The 18,232-nt window shown below is 36.1% G+C and overlaps 1 protein-coding gene and 1 pseudogene across 1 annotated transcript in view; one reads left to right on the top strand and one right to left on the bottom strand.

The window, feature by feature from the left end:
* The window catches only part of LOC141425747 (olfactory receptor 52E8-like), a 31,511-nt gene extending 24,800 nt beyond the window's left edge, over positions 1 to 6,711 (bottom strand). The window contains 1 exon segment of the mRNA XM_074083277.1: positions 6,703 to 6,711. Coding sequence (XP_073939378.1) covers positions 6,703 to 6,711 — 9 coding nt within the window.
* A 194-nt stretch (positions 6,712 to 6,905) lies between these two features.
* On the top strand, positions 6,906 to 18,182 carry LOC109680970 (olfactory receptor 52N2-like; annotated as a pseudogene).
* Positions 18,183 to 18,232: the final 50 nt, after the last annotated feature.

The raw sequence follows: 18,232 nt of genomic DNA, 5'->3' as shown, positions 1-18,232 counted from the left end.
GATCATCCTCCCCATCCCAGTCTTGAATTTGAACATCCCTGTTATTTCAAGTAGATTGTTCTTACCTCTAAAGTGGCTCTTTGGTCTCTGCTTCCCTATACTGGCTTGGTTCACTTCTGGAAGGCACACAGATGACTACCAGATGCATAGCTCACTGACACAAGTTGTCTTTGTTTCAGCCTTTCCAGTGGATTCATGTTCCCAGATTATGAAGAAAATATAAAGCATGATATGACAAATAAAGCCTCGATACCTTAATGATAACGGGACATCTTTATAAATGCTTTAATTGGTGTTCAGTGGAGTTTACAGTCAGAATTCAATGCCATTTAGATAGGCTATTGGAAGAACACCACTGGAAGATATTGATGAGGAAAAGGGCAGTATCAGTAGTGTATATTCTTTCCTTTCCATTATATTCTAGGGTAGTGTAAAGGTATTTTGGGGGGCAAACGCCAATCTTTAGAAGGAGAGTCCTTGAAGTACTTAAAGGCAACCATTTCCCACAGAGTTGTGTTGAAGGATGACTATATTTCTAGGTGGTCTGTGTAGAGTTAACTCTTAATTTTCATTAATATTCTAATTTCAGAAGATAACTAACACTCCTTTAATGACCTACCATATCTGAATTATTGATTCAGAAAAACTCTTCACAACTTTTATCTATCCAACAACAAATATTTCTCTCTCTCTATTTTTTTTTTTTGGCAGTACTGGGGTTTGAACTCAGGGTCTCATGCTTGCTCTAGGTAGGTGCTCTACCACTTGAGCCACTCCATCAGTACTCTTTGTTGTGTTTAGTATTTTTGAGAGAGGGTCTCACAAACTATTTGCCCGGTGTTGGCTTTGATCTGCAATCCTGATCTCTGCCTCCCAAGTAGCTAGGATTACAGGCATGAGCCCCTGACTCTAATGAATATTTCTTTCACACCAATTATGTTGGAATTATTTCAAGTGATTCAAAATAATGATCCTACCCTAGTGATTTGTTAACTATTGGCCAAATTTTTAACTGAGTACTACATAAAATTAATAATTGTATATCAATAGCATGATGCTATGTAGCTTTTTTAAGAAACGAAAAATCTTGAAATCAGTAGAGTTATTAAGCATTTTGTCCAAGAAGGGAACTTGGAGAATTGAAGTCAGTAGTAGGAAGAAAGACCACTCTGTGGTGGACTTTTAAAATTAATGGACATATTATATTACCTTTTCAAAAATTGATAATATATAGTTAGGTAACATAAAACAATGAATTATTAGTTATTGAGTATCAAGTATCTCAGAATTTAGAAGTTTAAAACAAAAACATTTATCATCTCACATATTTTCTGAGGGTCAAAAATCTTACTACAGTAGGTAGTGTAGCTCAGTGTTTCTGAAGAGACTGCTACTAAGCTGTTGGACCAGCTGAAGTCTTTGATGTTTGATGGGCCTGGAGGGTCTGCTTCAAAGCTCACTCAGGTGGCTGTGAACAACAACCTTTAATTCCTTGTCCTTTGAGCCTCTTCTTAGGTGTACACATAATATGACTTCTCCAGAAGTGAGTGAAGAGGAGAAGTATGTGGGAGAGAGAATCAGGAAGATTAATGGGACAAAACAGAAAAACAAGGCTATAGTTACTTCTAAGCTATAGCTGATAGGACCATCTCTCTTTTCTACCTCCTGTTGTAGAGCTCCCTCTCCCATGGCCAGAGCTAGTGCTAGTTTAGATTTCCTTGCATAGTCAAATATTCCATATTTTTATCCATAGCATATATATAGCAACAATTGTATCTTCTAACAATCTGAGTCAAATATTGCTGAAGTAGAGTCCCTCATTTTTCTACTTCCTATTGTATAAGAATAGTAATCTCTAAATAGCCAAGTAGTACCTGTAATTTCAGGTGCCATGTTCTCTAAAAAATATCTCCTGAAAATGCTTACCATCTCTATCCATAAAGGAAATGCAAGTCAAAACCACACTAAGACTCCACCTCACCCCTGTTAGAATAGCCATCATTAGAAACACCACCAAAAACAGGTGTTGGCAAGGATGTGGGGGAAAGGAACCCTCACACACTGCTGGTGGGAATGCAAACTAGTACAACCACTCTGGAAAAAAATTTGGAGGCTACCTAAAAATCTGAACATAGATCTGCCAGATCTGCCATATGATCCAGCAATACCACTCCTGGAGATATATCCAAAGGAATGTGACACAGGTTACTCCAGAGACACTTGCACACCCATGTTTATTGCAGCACTATTCACAATAGCCAAGTTATGGAAACATCCAAGATGACCCACTACTGACGAATGGATTAAGAAAATGTGGTATTTATACACAAAGGAATTCTACTCAGCCATGAAGAAGAATGAAATCTTATCATTCTTAAGTAAATGGATGGAACTGGAGAACATCATCTTGAGCAAGATTAGCCAGGCTCAGAAGACCAAAAATCATATGTTCTCCCTCATATGTGGACTTTAGATCAAGGGCAAATACAGCAAGGGGATTGGACTTTGGTCACATGATAAGGTGCGAGCACACAAGGGAGGTATGAGGATAGGTGAGAAACCCAAAACACATGATAGTATTTGTTGCCCTCAATGCAAAGGACCTAATGCAGAGACTTTAAAGTGACAGAGGCCAATAGGAGAAGGGGACCAGGAACTAGAGAAAACATCAGTTTGAGAAGAATCAACTTGGAATGTAACACATATGTACATGAAAGCAATGCAAGGAATCTCCCTATATAGCTATCTTTATCTCAACTAGCAAAAACCCTTTGTCCTTCTTATTATTGTTTATACTCTCTCTTCAAAAAACAAAGATAAGGACAAAACAGTTTCTGCCTGAAAGCAAATGGATGGGGGAGAGACGAAAGGGGCAGGAGGAAGAGGGGAGAAATGACCCAAACATTGTATGCAAATGTGAATAAATGAAAACAAAATCTCCTGGACTGGAAAATAAGGCCTATTACAAAGTCATATAAAGAGCCTACTCAACCACATATGGGTAACTAGTAATGATAACAAAATAGGACGCTTTTATTTTTACTCCATGTCTTTTGAATATTGTGTTTTATTTTTCAGGGACACAAATCTGTGACAACTGCAATTCACATAGTTTCCACATCTTGAAGATCAGCTCTTTAACTTTATGGAATGTCATTCTTGAGTCTGTGCCTTATCCATATTTTTAAGACACACACAAAAAGCTCCTTTTTAAAACCTTTTTACTGAGGTGCCTCACGGTTTCATAATCTTAATTCATAATCTTGGATTGGATCATAGATTAGTGAACAAATTTTGCCTTATAAAAAACTATGAGGAAAATTGAAAGAATGTATATTGAACTGCTTTTCAGATAAAAATATTATGCCAATTTCAGATGCTCTAAGTTTGACAAGTATACTAAACAAGAAAAATAGAGACCAAGACAAAAACTGAGAACATTTACAATGTTTACATTCAACAAATAGAAAATTATTACAAGCTCTAAATGTTAGAAAATTCAATAGAAAAAATGGGCTGTCATAATAAATGACAGATGTTCAGAAAAAAGAATACCTAATGAACAGATCATATGAAGTATTGTATGAATATAGGCTTCATTGGCCTTCAACATATTACTTCATGATCCTCTGAGTTTCATTAGTATCTGTTGTGATATTTCCCTTTTCATATCTAATTTTATTAGAAGAAGAGTTATAAACTAAAAGCATAAATATCAGGAAAACAATCCCATTCAAAACAGCCTCAAAACAAAAAACTAGGTGTAAACTTAATAAAGGAGGAACATGACCTCTATAATACCAAGTATAAAACTTGAAGAAAGAATGTGAATTCATAAATTCAATTTGTAGATACAAATTCAATAAATGCCCATCAAAGTACCAGTGTCATAGACAAATCAATCCTAAATTTCATATGGAAGCATGAAAGACCCTGAATAGCAAAAAACAATTCTGAGCAAAAAGAGCAACATAGGAGGTGTCACAATATTGGACTCCAAATTTTACCTCAGAGCCATAATAATAAAAACAGCATGGACCTGGCACAAAAACAGATAAAAGCTGATGGAAGAGAATAGAAGACCCAGAAGTAAAGCCCTATGTTAAGGCCTTCTTACCTTTAACATAGGAGCCAAAACCATATACTACAGAAAAGACAGCCTCTTCAACAAGTGGTGCCAGGAAAACTTGCTATCTCCATGCAAAAGACTAAACCTAGACCCCTATCTCTAACACTGTAAAAAATCAACTTCAAGTGGATCAATGATCTTAATTTAATATATGAAACTTTGAAGCTACTATAGGAAAAATTGGGAAAATTCTGGAAGATTTAAGTGTAGGTAATCATTTTTAGAATTGGACTCCAATTTCCCAGGAAATGAGAGCAACAATTGACAAATGAGATTGCATCAAATTAAAGAGTTTATACATCAAAAGAAACAATTAACAGAATTAAGAGACAATCCATACAATAAGAGAAAATCTTTGCCAGACAGTCAATAGATAAATGATTACTATCCAGAATATACAAAGAGCTAAAAAAAGTAAACAGCAAAAGAACCAATAATCCAATTATTAAATGGGCAAATGAATTGAATGCACAGCTCTTAGAAAGAGATATACAAGTGGCTATAAATACATAAATGTTAACATCTTTAGCCATAAAGGAAATGCAAATCCAAACTATGCTGTGATTCCACCTCATACAGGTCAGACTGCCAATCATCATCATTAACAAATGCTGGCAATGTTGTGGGGAAAAAGGAACCCTTGTACACTGTTGGTGGGAATGTAAACTACTGCAACCATGATGGAAACCAATATGGAGGTTTTTCAAAAACTAAAAGTAGACTTACCTTATGTCCCCACCATACCACTCTTGGGCATATATCCAAAGCTGTGTAAATCATATGCAAGAGAAATACCTGCACCATCACTTTATTATAGCTCTGTTCACAATAGCCAAACTGGAATCAGGCCAGGTGTCAACAACTGATTAATAGATAATGTCATATACACATATATCTCAGACATAATATATATAATACTTCATGATAGACGTCATATATAATATATACCATGGAATATTACTCGGCTATACTATATCAAAGCCATGATGTATGTCATGAAATGTCATTCAGCCATAAAGGAAAATGAAATTGTGTCATTTAAAGGGAAATTGTAGGAAATGGAGATCATCATGTTGAGTGAGATATGACAAGTTCAAAACGCCAAATATAGCATGTTTTCACTCATGTGTGAAATCTAGACCTAAAATAATGGTGATGAAAATAATAATGATGAGGAGGAATGATAGTAACAGGGGGACTGTTGAGGAGAGCATCAGTGGAAGGGGCAGGGGGAAAGAAAAGGATGTTGAGGAGTGAGGAGGATCAAAATATGTTACTTTTGATATATATGCTTGGAAGAGGGTAGAGGAAACAGTGGGTACATGAATATACTGGAGGGGATGAAGTTGTCCAAAGTGCTCTGTACACGTGTATGGAATGATCATATTGAAACTCTGCATATTACTATTGTATACTAATTCAAAAACAAAATAATTAAAAATATGTGTTTATGGTATCAGTCCATCGGGACATGCTAACTAAACCACAGTGAGACACCACTGAGAGGCAGAATTATTAACATAAAAAAGGGTTAAAAACACCAATTCTTGGCCATATGTGCAACAAATAAAACCTTCAGCTGTTGCTGGTGGAAGCATAAATTGGTATGAACCTTTTGGAGAACTGGCATTATTGATTAATAAAATAGTGGCCTTATTGAGGGGCCCTGTGAAAGTATGATGTGCTGGAAATGTTTTACGTTTGGGTTTGGGTTGGTAGTATAAATACATGCATATGCATTAAGTTCTGGTGAAGCAAGCATACTACAATCTCTCTTAAACTGAACCAGATGCATTATTTGAAATTATTCTTTCTTCCTCTCTGCTACCCTAACATTTCTCTATTTTTCATTATGATGATAACCTAGAGACCTGTGCTGGAACGATTAGTAGTTACACTATCCCTTTACTGGCCTGTAAACTATTTTAGTGTATTGACCAAATTGGCACTGATTTTATGCTATGAATGTGGAGAGTACCTGGATTTAAAAAAAATGCTCAGTTAATTGGGTTGTATTGACTGACTGAAAGCTGTATGACGAATTGAAGAGAGGGAAGGGGATAAGAAAGGGTAACCTAGTGACTTGGAGAAAAAAGTATGGACCTACTTATTTTTTATTGATTGAAGGGGTCTTAGGATTGTTGTCTAATGCTTTTTCTCTGCATTAGCAGCAAATACCCTGTATAGCTATTCTTATCTCAACCAGCAAAAACCCTTGTCCCTTCCTGTTATTGCTTATACTCTCTCTACAACAAAATTAGAAATAAGGGCAAAATAGTTTCTGCTGGGTATTGAGGGGGGTAGAGGGAGGGGGTGGAGTGGGTGGTAAGGGAGGGGGTGGGGGCAGGGGGGAGAAATGAACCAAGCCTTGTATGCATATATGAATAATAAAAGAAAAAGGAAAAGAAATGAAAAATGAATAAAATGGGACAGTACTTTTTATATTCTTAAGAGATTTTGAGAGCATCTCACCTTTATCTTTAGCCACTGAGACTATACATCATACAAATACAATATTTGCTTTGAATATGGAATGGACAAATTCTTCTTAATTTTTTCAGGCTAGGACTTACCAACAACATCCTTTCTAGCTCAGTTTTGGCTCTGGTTCCTGTGGTGACACAGACAGACTAAAATTATGCTAGACTTTATTGTACAGTAAACCTAGGATTGGAATGTCTGGAGGCAGAAATCATTCCTTACCCACAAAGAAGCTGCAGGTAATAAGGAATGTGGAAATTTCTCATGCCAGGGTTAAGGTCCACGAATGTAAGTGATGGCGGTGGCAGCCGTCTTCACCGTATAGCCTGTGGATCAGAAGTGCTTAGTCCAACTGAGATTCCATAGGAAACGCATATTTTCTTATTCACTCAAGAGTTCCACGTCTCAATCTGAAACCGAGCTTAAGAGACCATCAGAGACTACAGAGCCCTGGGGAAGCAGATACAAAGCCTCACTTATTTGGGTACAACAACAAATGCCATAACCATAGCAGACTCCAAAGGAGAGCAGACCAGAAAGTAATTCTCATGCCACAGATGGTTTACCATAAGTACTAGAAGTTGGAAATTCTTGGCTAAGACAATTCCAAATAAAGCAAAGATGTGTATGTGTGTGGTTTCATGGATGTTTAGTCATTTATTATTGTGCAAAATAGCAAATGTTTATTAATTGAAAGAGAAAAAAGTAATTATAAAGCCATTTAAAAGTAACATACTTTTAATAGTCAGAAATTCCTCCTTTTAGGGATATGTTTATTTACATATATGTATATGTAATTTTCTGAAAATTATGATCATAATTCATAGGCTATTTCATGGCATTTTTCTTACCAATAACTCTTTATAGCATGAGTTCAAAGATTAGCTTAATAATCAAGTTTATTGCTATAAACTTTTCTTTAAGCATTTCTCTATCTTAGAACACTGAGTTTATTTTCACTGTACTATAACTTCATAAAGACCATCAAATGCCATAGTTAATATTATGAAGAAATTCACAGATATGAATAGATATGGAGTTAAAAATACTAATTTTAATTCATTTATATTACCAAGTTTTCCCTCAGAAAAGTTATACCAAAACTCTGTACTCCAATAATCTTCAAAACAATGGTAAGTTATGTTACCTCCTTTCATAATGGTCACTTCTGTTATCCTTGAAGCCTAGGTACAAGGTAATGAGAAGTCCAGCAGAACAGGCCATATGTGGATGTAGGATAGAACAACCTAACCATAGTTGGAATTGAGGGTCTTTATTATATTGGATTTCTTGGTGTGATGAAGGTAGAACTTCACTTTGAATTTCCTTAATTTGAACTTAACTTCCATTAATTTTGTCAAGTATTACAGTTTTTTGGTTTCCACTTTTCAAAGTGGAACAAATTGTCATCTACACTTTAAATGCATTAATTCAATTCATATTACATTTATCCAACAAAAACCCTTGTCATGAAAATGGAAATAAAGGTGCAGTTATGAATTAAGATAAAGGAGAAGTCTACATTCCTCCTGTTCAGCATCTGTCTGTCAGTAAATGTCTGTCAGTCAGTAATATTATTCAGTCTTAAAAAGAAAGATACATGAAGAATATTATTCAGTCTTAAAAAGAAAGATTGGTCATCAATAGGTACTAAGTTACAGTTAGAAGAAATAAGTTCTGTTATTCTAATATACAGTAGTAGGATGGCTACATAGGTAGTGATCATTTACTGTATATTTCAAGAAAGCTGGAGAAAGTATTTTGCATGCTTCATAACAAAGAAATGATAAATGTTTGAGAAAATAGAAAAGCTTACCCTGATCTGACCATTGTGCAATGTACACATGTGCCAAAATATTACACAACAACCCATAACTACACACAATTTTTATGTCATAAAAAAACCTCAAAAGCCAAACAAAATGAGGAAGTAGTATCATTTATGACAACATTGATGATCCTGGAAGACAATAAGCTAAGTGCAATAAGTACAGTAAAGAAAGAGCAATATTTTGTGATAGCACAGATATGGACCTTAAAAAAGGCAACTTCATAGAAACAGAATAAAAGAGAGTGAGGGAAGTAATGTTAAAAAAGGAAAAGTGCATTAAAGAAAAGAAACTTGCACTTACAGGATGAATAAACCTGGGAACTTAATGTAAGGACAAATGACTGGTAAATAATGGTGTACTTTATATTGAAATTTGCTGAGTATATCATATATTGTCACAGATGCGTATCAAAGTTTGAATCTTATGTGAACAGTTTTTCTAGATATTTTGCCATTTATTATTAGTTTTAGAAAATATTTTATGGTATAGTATATTCAGTATGGAGAACAGTATGAGGCTCCTGAAAAAATTAAAAAGAAAACAACCATATTACCCAGCAAACCCATTACTGGATATAACTAAAGGAAGTGAAATTGGTCTGTCAAAGAGACATCTGCTCTCCTGCACTTATTACATTACAATTAACAGCACCCTAGATATGGAATCGACAGAAGTGTTCATCAATGGATGAACAGCTACAGAAAATATTGCACACATAAAAAGTGGAATATGGCTTAGCTATGAAGGGTGAAATCCCATAATCTGTAGCAACATTAATGAACCTGTAGGACAAAATGTCAAATGAAATAAGCCATGCACAGAAGAACAAATACTGCATGATGGCATTCATATGTGAAAAATAGAATAAGTTTTCTCTTAAAAGTTAGGAATACAGTGGCAGTTACCAGAGACTGAGGAAAGTAAGCAAGATGGGATCAGGATAAGAGATAGGCTAATATAGGAAAAAAAATCTGGTTTTTTTATTGTATAGTATGGGGTTATAGTTAACCAAAATATGTCATATATTTCAAAATAGCTAGAAGAAAGGATTTGAAGTATTATCACAAGAAAGATATTTTAGAGTGGTTTGAGTAAATTGGTACCTTTGGTTTTTTCTTTTTTTATTTTATTGTATCATTTTTACATTTATTCACATGTGTATACATTGTTTGGCCACCTCTTCCCCCCATCACCACAAGGAAGAACCTGTTCTGCCCTCTTGTGTCTGATTTTCTTGAAGAGAAAGCATGAGAGATAATAAGACATAGCCTTTTAGCTAGTTTTAGTACATGAATATTGCAACCCACATTGGTTCATCTTTATCAGACCTCTTCACTACTTCCTAGTCACCTTCCCATAGTGGCCTCTGCCAGTTTAAGATTACTATATTTGCTCCTCTACAGTGAGCACCTTAACCACATTCAAGTTTTAGGTTTCCTTCCCTTTCCCTATTCTTCCTGTGTGTGTTCTTCCCTTAGCTTGTGACCCATGTGCAATAATGTTATTGCATTTGTTTTAGGTCTAAAGTCCACATATGAGGGAGAACATATGATTTTTTGCCTTATGAACCTGGCTAACTTCAGTTAAGATGCTCTCGAGTTCCATCCATTTCCTTACAAATGACAAGATTTCATTCTTCTTCATGGCTGAGTAAAATTCCATTGTGTGTAAATACCATATTTTCTTAATCCATTCGTCCATAGTGGGGCATCTTGGCTGTTTCCGTAACTTGGGTATTGTGAATAGCACTGCAATAAACATGGGTGTACAAGTGCCTATGGAGTAACCTGAGTTGTATTCCTTTTGGTATATCCCTAGAAGTGGTATTGCTAGATCATATGGCAGATCTATGTTAAGTTTTTTAAGAAGCCTCATATTGTTTTCCAAGGTGGTTGTACTAGCTTACATTCCCACCAGCAATATCTGAAGGTTCCTTTTACCCCTGCATCCTCGCCAACATTTGTTGTTGGGGGTGTTTTTGATGACAGCTATTCTAACAGGAGTGAGGTAGAACCCTTGTGATTTTAATTTGCATTTCCTTTATGGCCAGGGATGGTGAGCATTTGTCATGTGTTTTTTGGCCATTTGGATTTCTTCCTTTGAAAAAAATCTGCTTAGTTCAGTTGCCCACTTCTTTATTGATTCATTGATTTTGGGGGAGTTTACTTTTTTGAGCTTCCTGTATATTCTGGTTGTCAGTCCTTTGTCTGATGTATAGCCAGTGAATATTTTCTCCCACTCTGCGGGTGGTCTTTTCAGTTTAGAGACCATTTCTTTTGTTGTGCAGAAATTTTTTAACTGCATGTAGTCCCATTTGTCCATCCTTTTTCTTATTTGCTGGGCTGCTGGAGTGCTACTGAGGAAGTCCTTGCCTATACCTATTGTTCCAGAGTATTCCCTACTCTTTCTTGTACTAACTTCAGAATTGTGGTCTGATATTAAGGTACTTGATCCACTTTGGGTTGATACTAGTACAGGATGATAGACACAGTTCTAGTTTCAGTTTTCTGCAGGCAGATAACCACTTTTCACAGCAACATTTGTTGAAGAGGCTTTCTATTCTCCATCATATGCTTTTGGTGCTTTTGTCAAAAATAAGGTGGGCATAGCTGTGTAGATTCATATGCGGGTTCTCTATTCTGTTCCACAGGTCTTCATGTCTGTTTTTGTGCCAGTACCATGATGTTTTTATTGGTACTGCTTTGTAATATGGTTTGAAGTCAGGTATTGTGATAACTCCAGCATTGCTCCTTTTGCACAAATGAGGGAATTTAATTAAATTCTTATGTTGTATAATATTATTTTGGTAATATAAGATTCACACATGGCTTGGAGTAAATGGAACCATCACAAGAAAGATCAATAAAAAAATTCAGTATGATATTTTATTTTTTTACTTTGTAAAAATTTATTCATTTATTCACATGTGCATACATTGTTTGGATCATTTCTCCCCCCAGCCTCCCTCTCCTACCCTCTCCCCCTTTCCCCCTCAGTTCCAGGCAGGTCCTGTTCAGCCTTTATCACTAGTTTTGTTGAAGAAAAGAGACAAGCATAAAAAGGAAGACAAAGTGTTTTTGCTAGTTGAATTAAGAATACCTATCCAGAAATATTCCTAGCATTGCTTTCATGTACACGTATTATGACCCATGTTGATTCATCACTAACTGATCTTTACCCTGGTTACTGATCCCCTTCTCATGATAACCTCTGTTGCTTTCAGGTTTCTGTATTAGCTCCTCTGGAGTGGAGACATCAAAAGCTTTCATGTTTTGAGTTTTCTATCTATTTCCATATCTCCCGTATGTGCTCTCCCCTTGTCATGTGATCCAAGTCCAACCACATTGCTGCATTTGCCCAAATCTAAAGTCGGCATATGAGGGAGAACATATGATTTTTGGTCTTCCAATCTTGGTTGACCTTGCTCAGAATGATGTTCTCCAGTTTCATCCATTTACCTGCAAATGATAAGATTTCATTCTTCTTCAGGGCTGAGTAGAATTCTACAGTGCACAAATACCACATTTTCTTGATCCATTCATCAATAGTGGGGCATCTTGGTTGTTTCCATAACTTGGCTATTGTGAATAGCACTGCAATAAACATGGGTGTGCAGGTGCCTCTGGAGTAATCTGTGTTGCATTCCTTTGAGTATATCCCCAGGAGTGGGATTGCTGGATCATATGGCAGGTATATGTTTAGATTTTTAAGAAGTTTCCAAATTTTTTTACAGTGTATTGTACCAGCTTGCATTCTCACCAGCAGTGGATTAGGGTTCCTTTTCCCCCACATCTTCACTAACACATGTTGTTTGTGGTGTTTTTGATGATGGCTATTCAACAGGGGTGAGGTGGAATCTTAGTGTGGCAAGATGGTGAGCATTTTTTCATGTGCTTTTTCCATTTGAATTTCTTCTTTTGAGAAAGTTCTATAAAGTTCAGTTGCCCATTTTTTAATTGGTTCATTGATTTTAGGAGAGTTTCATTTCTTTAGTTCCCTGTATATTCTGGTTATCAGTTCCTTGTCTGATGTATAGCTGGTGAATATTTTCTCCCACTCTGGGGGTGGTCTCTTCAGTTTAGAGGCCATTTCTTTTGTTGTGCAGAAGCTTTTTAATTTTATGAAGTCCCATTTATCTATCCTTTCTCTTAGTTTCTGGGCTGCTGGGGTTGTATTGAGGAAATCCTTGCCTAAACCTTTTAGTTCCTGAGTGTTTCCTGCTCCTTCGTAACTTCAGAGTTTCAGGTCTGATATTAAGGTCCTTGATCCATTTTGAGTTGATACTAGCACAGGGTGATAGACATGGAACTAGTTTTAGTTTCTTGCAGATGGATAACATGTTTTCCTAGAAACATTTGTTGAAGAGGCTGTCTTTTCTCAATCATATATTTTTGGCAACTTTGTCAAACATAAGGTGGGTATAGTTGTGTGGATTCATATCCGGGTCCTGTATTCTGTTCCACTGGTCTTCATGTCTGTTTTTGTGCCAGTACCACGCAGTTTTTATTGCTATTGCTTTGTAATGTAGTTTGAAGTTAGGTATTGTAATACCTCCAGCATTGCTCCTTTTGCTGAGTATTGCCTTGTCTATTTGCGGTCTCTTGTGTTTTCAAATGAACTTTAGGGCAGATTTTTTAATCTCTGATGAATGTCATTGGGATTTTGATGGGAATCGCATTAAGCATGTACATTGCTTTTGGTAGTATAGCCATTTTTACTATATGATTCTACCAATCCATGAGCACAGGAGATCTTTCCATCTTCTGTAGTTTTCCTTGATTTCTTCCTGGGTTTGAATTTCTCCTTGTAGAGGTCATTCACATTCTTTGTTAAGTTTACTCCTAGGTATTTCATTTTTTGAGGCTATTGTGACTAGAATTGTTTCTATATATTCCTTCTCAGTTTGTTTGTTATTGGTGTATAGAAAGATAATGATTTTTCTAAGTTTATTTTGTATCCTGCCACTTTGCTATAGCAGTTTATGGTGTCTAGGAGTGTTGGGGTAGAGTTTTTTGGTTCCCTAAAGTATAGGATCATATCATCTGCAAATAGGGATATTTTGACAGTTTCTTTACTTATTTGTATTCCATTTACTTCTTCTTGCCTAATTACTGTGGCTAGAAATTCTAGTACTATGTTGAGAAGGAGTGGGGATAGTGGGTACCCTTGTCTCATTCCTGATTTTAGGGGAAATAGCTTCAGTTTTTAAGCATTAATTATTATGTTAGCTGTAGGTTTGTCATATATAGCCTTTACAATGTTGAGATACATTCCTTCTATTCCGAGTCTTCTTATTGCTCTTATCATGAAGTGGTGTTGGATCTTGTCAAAGGCTTTTTCTGCATCTATTGAGATGATCAAGTGGTTTTTGTCTTTGCTTCTATTAATGTGCTGTATTACATTTATAGATTTGCATCTGGTGAACCACCCCTGCCTCCCTGTGATGAAGCCGACTTGGCTGTGATGAATGATCTTTCTGATGTGTTGTTGGATTCAGTTTGCCATTATTTTACTGAGGATTTTTGCATTGGTGTTCATTAAGGAGATTGGCCAATACTTTTTGGAAGTGTCTTTGTCTTGCAAAGGGTCTGTCAATCTTCTTTATTTTTCAAAGAAACAGTTTTTTTGTTTCATTGATTCCTTGTATTTTTTTTGTTTCTTTTTCATTGATTTCAGCCCTTATTTTTATTATTTTTCTCCTTCTGTTTGTTTTGTGATTTGCTTGTTCTTGTTTTTCTAGAACTTTGAGATGTAGTATTCAGTCATTGATTTGAGATCCTTTTGTCCTTTCAATATATACACTCATGGCTATAAACTTTCCTCTTAGGACTGCCTTTGCTGTGTCCCATAGGTTCCAGTAGGTCGTGTTTTCATTTTCATTAAGTCCAGGAACCTTTTAATTTCCTCTTTCATTTCATCGATGACCCATTCATCATTGAGCAATGTATTCTTCAGCTTCCAACAGTTTTCATTTTTTTAACTGTTGTTTTTGTTGTTGAGTTCTAGTTTTAATGCATTGAGATCAGATAGAATGCATGGTATTATTTATTTTTATTTTATTATATTAGCTGAGGCTTGCTTTGTGCCCTAAGATATGATCAATTTTGGAGGTTATGTGAGCTGCTAAGAAGAATGTATACTGTGCACAAGTTGGATGAAATATTCAGTAGACATCAGCTAGGTCCATTTGTTCTATGGTGTGATTTAGTTCTATAATTTATTTATTTAGTTTTTGTTTGGATGACCTATCTATTGGTCATTGGAGGGTGTTAAAGTCACCCACTACCACTGTGTTGGAGTCTATATATGTTTTTAAGTCCTTCAGAGTATGTTTGATGAAATTGGGTGCATTGACGTTGGGCGCATATAGGTTGATAATTGTTATTTCCTCTTTTATTAGTATGGAGTGTCCTTTTTTTATCTCATTTGATCAATGTAAGTTTGAAGTCTACTTTGTCCGAGGTTAGTATTGCTACCTTGCCTGTTTTGGGGGGGCCATTGGCTTTGTAAATCTTCTTCTAGCCTTCACTCTCAGCTAGTGCTTTTTTCTGTTGATTAGATGGGTCTCCTGTATGCGTCAGATTGTTGAATATTCCTTTTTAATCCAGTTTGCCAAATGGTGTATTTCGATGGGAGAATTAAGTCCATTAATTTTCAGTGTTAGTATTGATAGGTATGTGGTGATCCCTGTCATTTAGTTGTCTTTGTTGTTTAAGGGTTTGATTGTGTGCAGCTGAATCAATGTTTCTCTCTACTTTGTTGCCTTTTCTTCATAGTTTTGTTCCCTTTCACTTTCTTTATGAAGAATTTCTTGAAGAATCTTTTGTAGTGGTTGTTTGACTTTGGATGTAGCTCACTGGTTCAGGAGATGAGTTTTGTGGACCGCTATCTAACCTATTTCAGCAGAGGCCCATCACCTGCCTACTGTCATCCCACCTGCCTTTCCAGGCTTTGTTTACCGAAAGTTCCCATGGGGATCATCTCCTTGCTCTTCCTCCATTCTCCAGTGCACTAAGTGCCTCCTGACCCCTCTGCTGTGTGTCCTTTCAGTTCCTTGCTTAATAGCCACTTTTTTTGTCTTTTTATCAGGCAGGGCTCTGTCTGTCCAGTGGGCTATGCTGGTTTATCCCAGGGGTAGCTGTGGGAATACTGCATGCTGCTTATTTGCTCATCTGTTGGTCTGTATCTCCAAAGCACTTTTGGAGCTGGTGTCTGGCAGCACGTGAGCCCTCCTGTTTTTTCAGTGTAATGTGGCATGGAACAGCTTTTTACAGGCTGGTCAGGGTTTCAGAGTTTTGCTTCTTGTTTTTTTTTCTGCCAAGTGTGGCTCCAGCATTTCAGAAAAATTTTTGATTTACAGAGCTCATGCTGTCTGCTTCCTCCTTCTAGTCTCCATCTTGGATCCTTAAATGCATTTCAAATAGAAGAAAATTCTTTAAAAATAATGAGTTCTATCTTTTCCCTGTTTTCATGATGATTTTGATTTATCTTTTTAATATTTCACATTATTTATATGTGATCATTTGGAAAGTTTCCACTGAATAAACACAATACTTAAAAATCTATACAGAAATCTAAGCTAAATCCAGCTAGAGAGAGCAAGAGAAAAGTGCAATAAAAATTAGGAGAAGGATGTTATATGGGGACATTAAAATGTTGCTGAATATGATATAATATAATTGTGAAATTGCAATGAAATATGTCATTGGAAAATAAATAATCAAGTTCAATAACCTAAAATGAGCATTAGCTAAAGAAATATTTTTAAAAATATAAGGCAAGAAGAATTTTCTTTATAAAAAAGATAAAACAATGCTAGAGGCCATGATTTAAAGCAGAGAGATCGTGATCTCAGAATAGATAAGAAATATGGAACATTAACTGCCCTTAAAGTCCTAATTAATAAATTAATAAGGATACCATCCTACTGAATATAATTGTCCAAGGTTATTTTAGGAATGAAATAATACAACAAATAAGGAGAAAATTGTTATCACATGCATTATGTGCACCAATACCATGATACATATTAAAGCATGCCTACATATGTAAGCATTATATATGTATATCATATTGCCTACCTAAATTTGAATTAACAGAAAGTAAGAGAGTTAATTAAAAGGTATCATCATTTTTAAATGTAAGTATTAAAACAGCATTGCATTCACCAGCAACAGAGATATAATGCAAAATGCACAGTGATGCAATTAAGTTTTAACTTACTATTTAATTTTTGCCTTGCCCTGTCTTATTATATTCTGATTTGGAAAATCCAGATTCACCAGGTTTATACTGATATATAACCAAGCCAAACTCCATAAGCACTTTGCCTGATATGTGGGTTCTCACATAATTTAATGGCCTAATAAGCAGGTAGACACATTAGGAAGGACTTCTTATAGGAAGAGAAATTATATGAAGAATTAAAAGAATTAACCTTACTTCAAAGACAACCATAATTTAGAAATTGGTTGATGGATCAAAATTCAGCATTAGTGACTGTCCAGAGATTGTGAGCTGGTATGTATAAACAGAGTTCACAGCATAAAGCCAAGCCAGACTAGAGCCTGACCCTATTCTTGCACTGTGAGTGCTGTCTTTTGACTTAGGAACAGTCTTAGGAGCATCAATAAGGTCAAAGAAATAATTTTGGATACAAAATTGAAATTTTCTTCTACATTAATTGTTTATACTGTGAAAAATAGTTTTCACTTTTGTCACTAGAAGTAAACACTGTCACTACCCTTTGATTGTACAGGACATTTTTATTGAGCCAGAGAGTAACCTGTCTTCTAATTGGCCGCCATGCATGAGACAAATGGCTGGAGCCTCTAACACCAAAATACTTTGTCATCAGTGGGATTCCTGGACTGGAATCTTCACAAGTCTGGATCTCCCTGCCATTTCTTCTTCATGTACATTGTTGCTGTCTCAGGGAACTGTGGGCTTATCTATCTCATCAGCCATGAGGAGGCACTGCACAGACCATGTGTTACTTCCTAGACATGCTGTCCATCACAGATATTTCTCAGTGCAATACAATTATGCCCAGCATGCTATGCATCTTTTGGTTCAGTCTCAAGGAGATTGACTTTACTGCCTGCTTGCTGCAGATGTTTTTTATCTACATGCTTACAGGCGTGGAGTCTGGTGTACTCATGGACCTGGACTTCTACCTGGCCATCTGCTACCTTCTGTGCTATTCCACCATCCTCACCAACATTGTAATTACCAAGGTTGGCCTGGTCACTTTTATTCAAAGTGTGTTGCTCATTATAACATCCACTTTGCTGATCAAGTGTCTTCCCTACTGCAGGGGCAACCCCATTCACCACACCTATTGTGACCATATGTCTGTGGCCAAATTATCCTGTGGCAATCTCTAGATCAATGTTCTCCATGGTCTTTTAGCTGCTGTGCTGATTGGGGGATTTGATATATTCTGTATCTATGTGTATTACACCATGATTATCCATGCTGTATTAAATCTGTCAACTGCAGATGCTCACCACAAAGCTTTCAGTATGTGTACATCACACATATGTTACAGCCTAAGTTCCAACCTTCTTCAACTTCTTCACTCACTGATTCGGGGGTGATTCACTATACCTTACCATGTTCACATTTTTATAGCCAATGTCTACCTGTTGTTCCCTCTCACCTTGAATCCAATTACCTATGGAGTGAAGACCAAACAGATATGTGAAGGGGTGATCAAATTATTTCTTAGTATGAGATAAATCCTTGATATTGAATTTGCACATAGAACACAGATCAAGAAAGTGAGGGA

The sequence above is a fragment of the Castor canadensis genome, chromosome 1, assembly GCF_047511655.1.
Source record: "Castor canadensis chromosome 1, mCasCan1.hap1v2, whole genome shotgun sequence".
Taxonomy (NCBI): Eukaryota; Metazoa; Chordata; class Mammalia; order Rodentia; family Castoridae; genus Castor; species Castor canadensis.
This window is presented reverse-complemented; position numbering and strand designations above follow the sequence as displayed.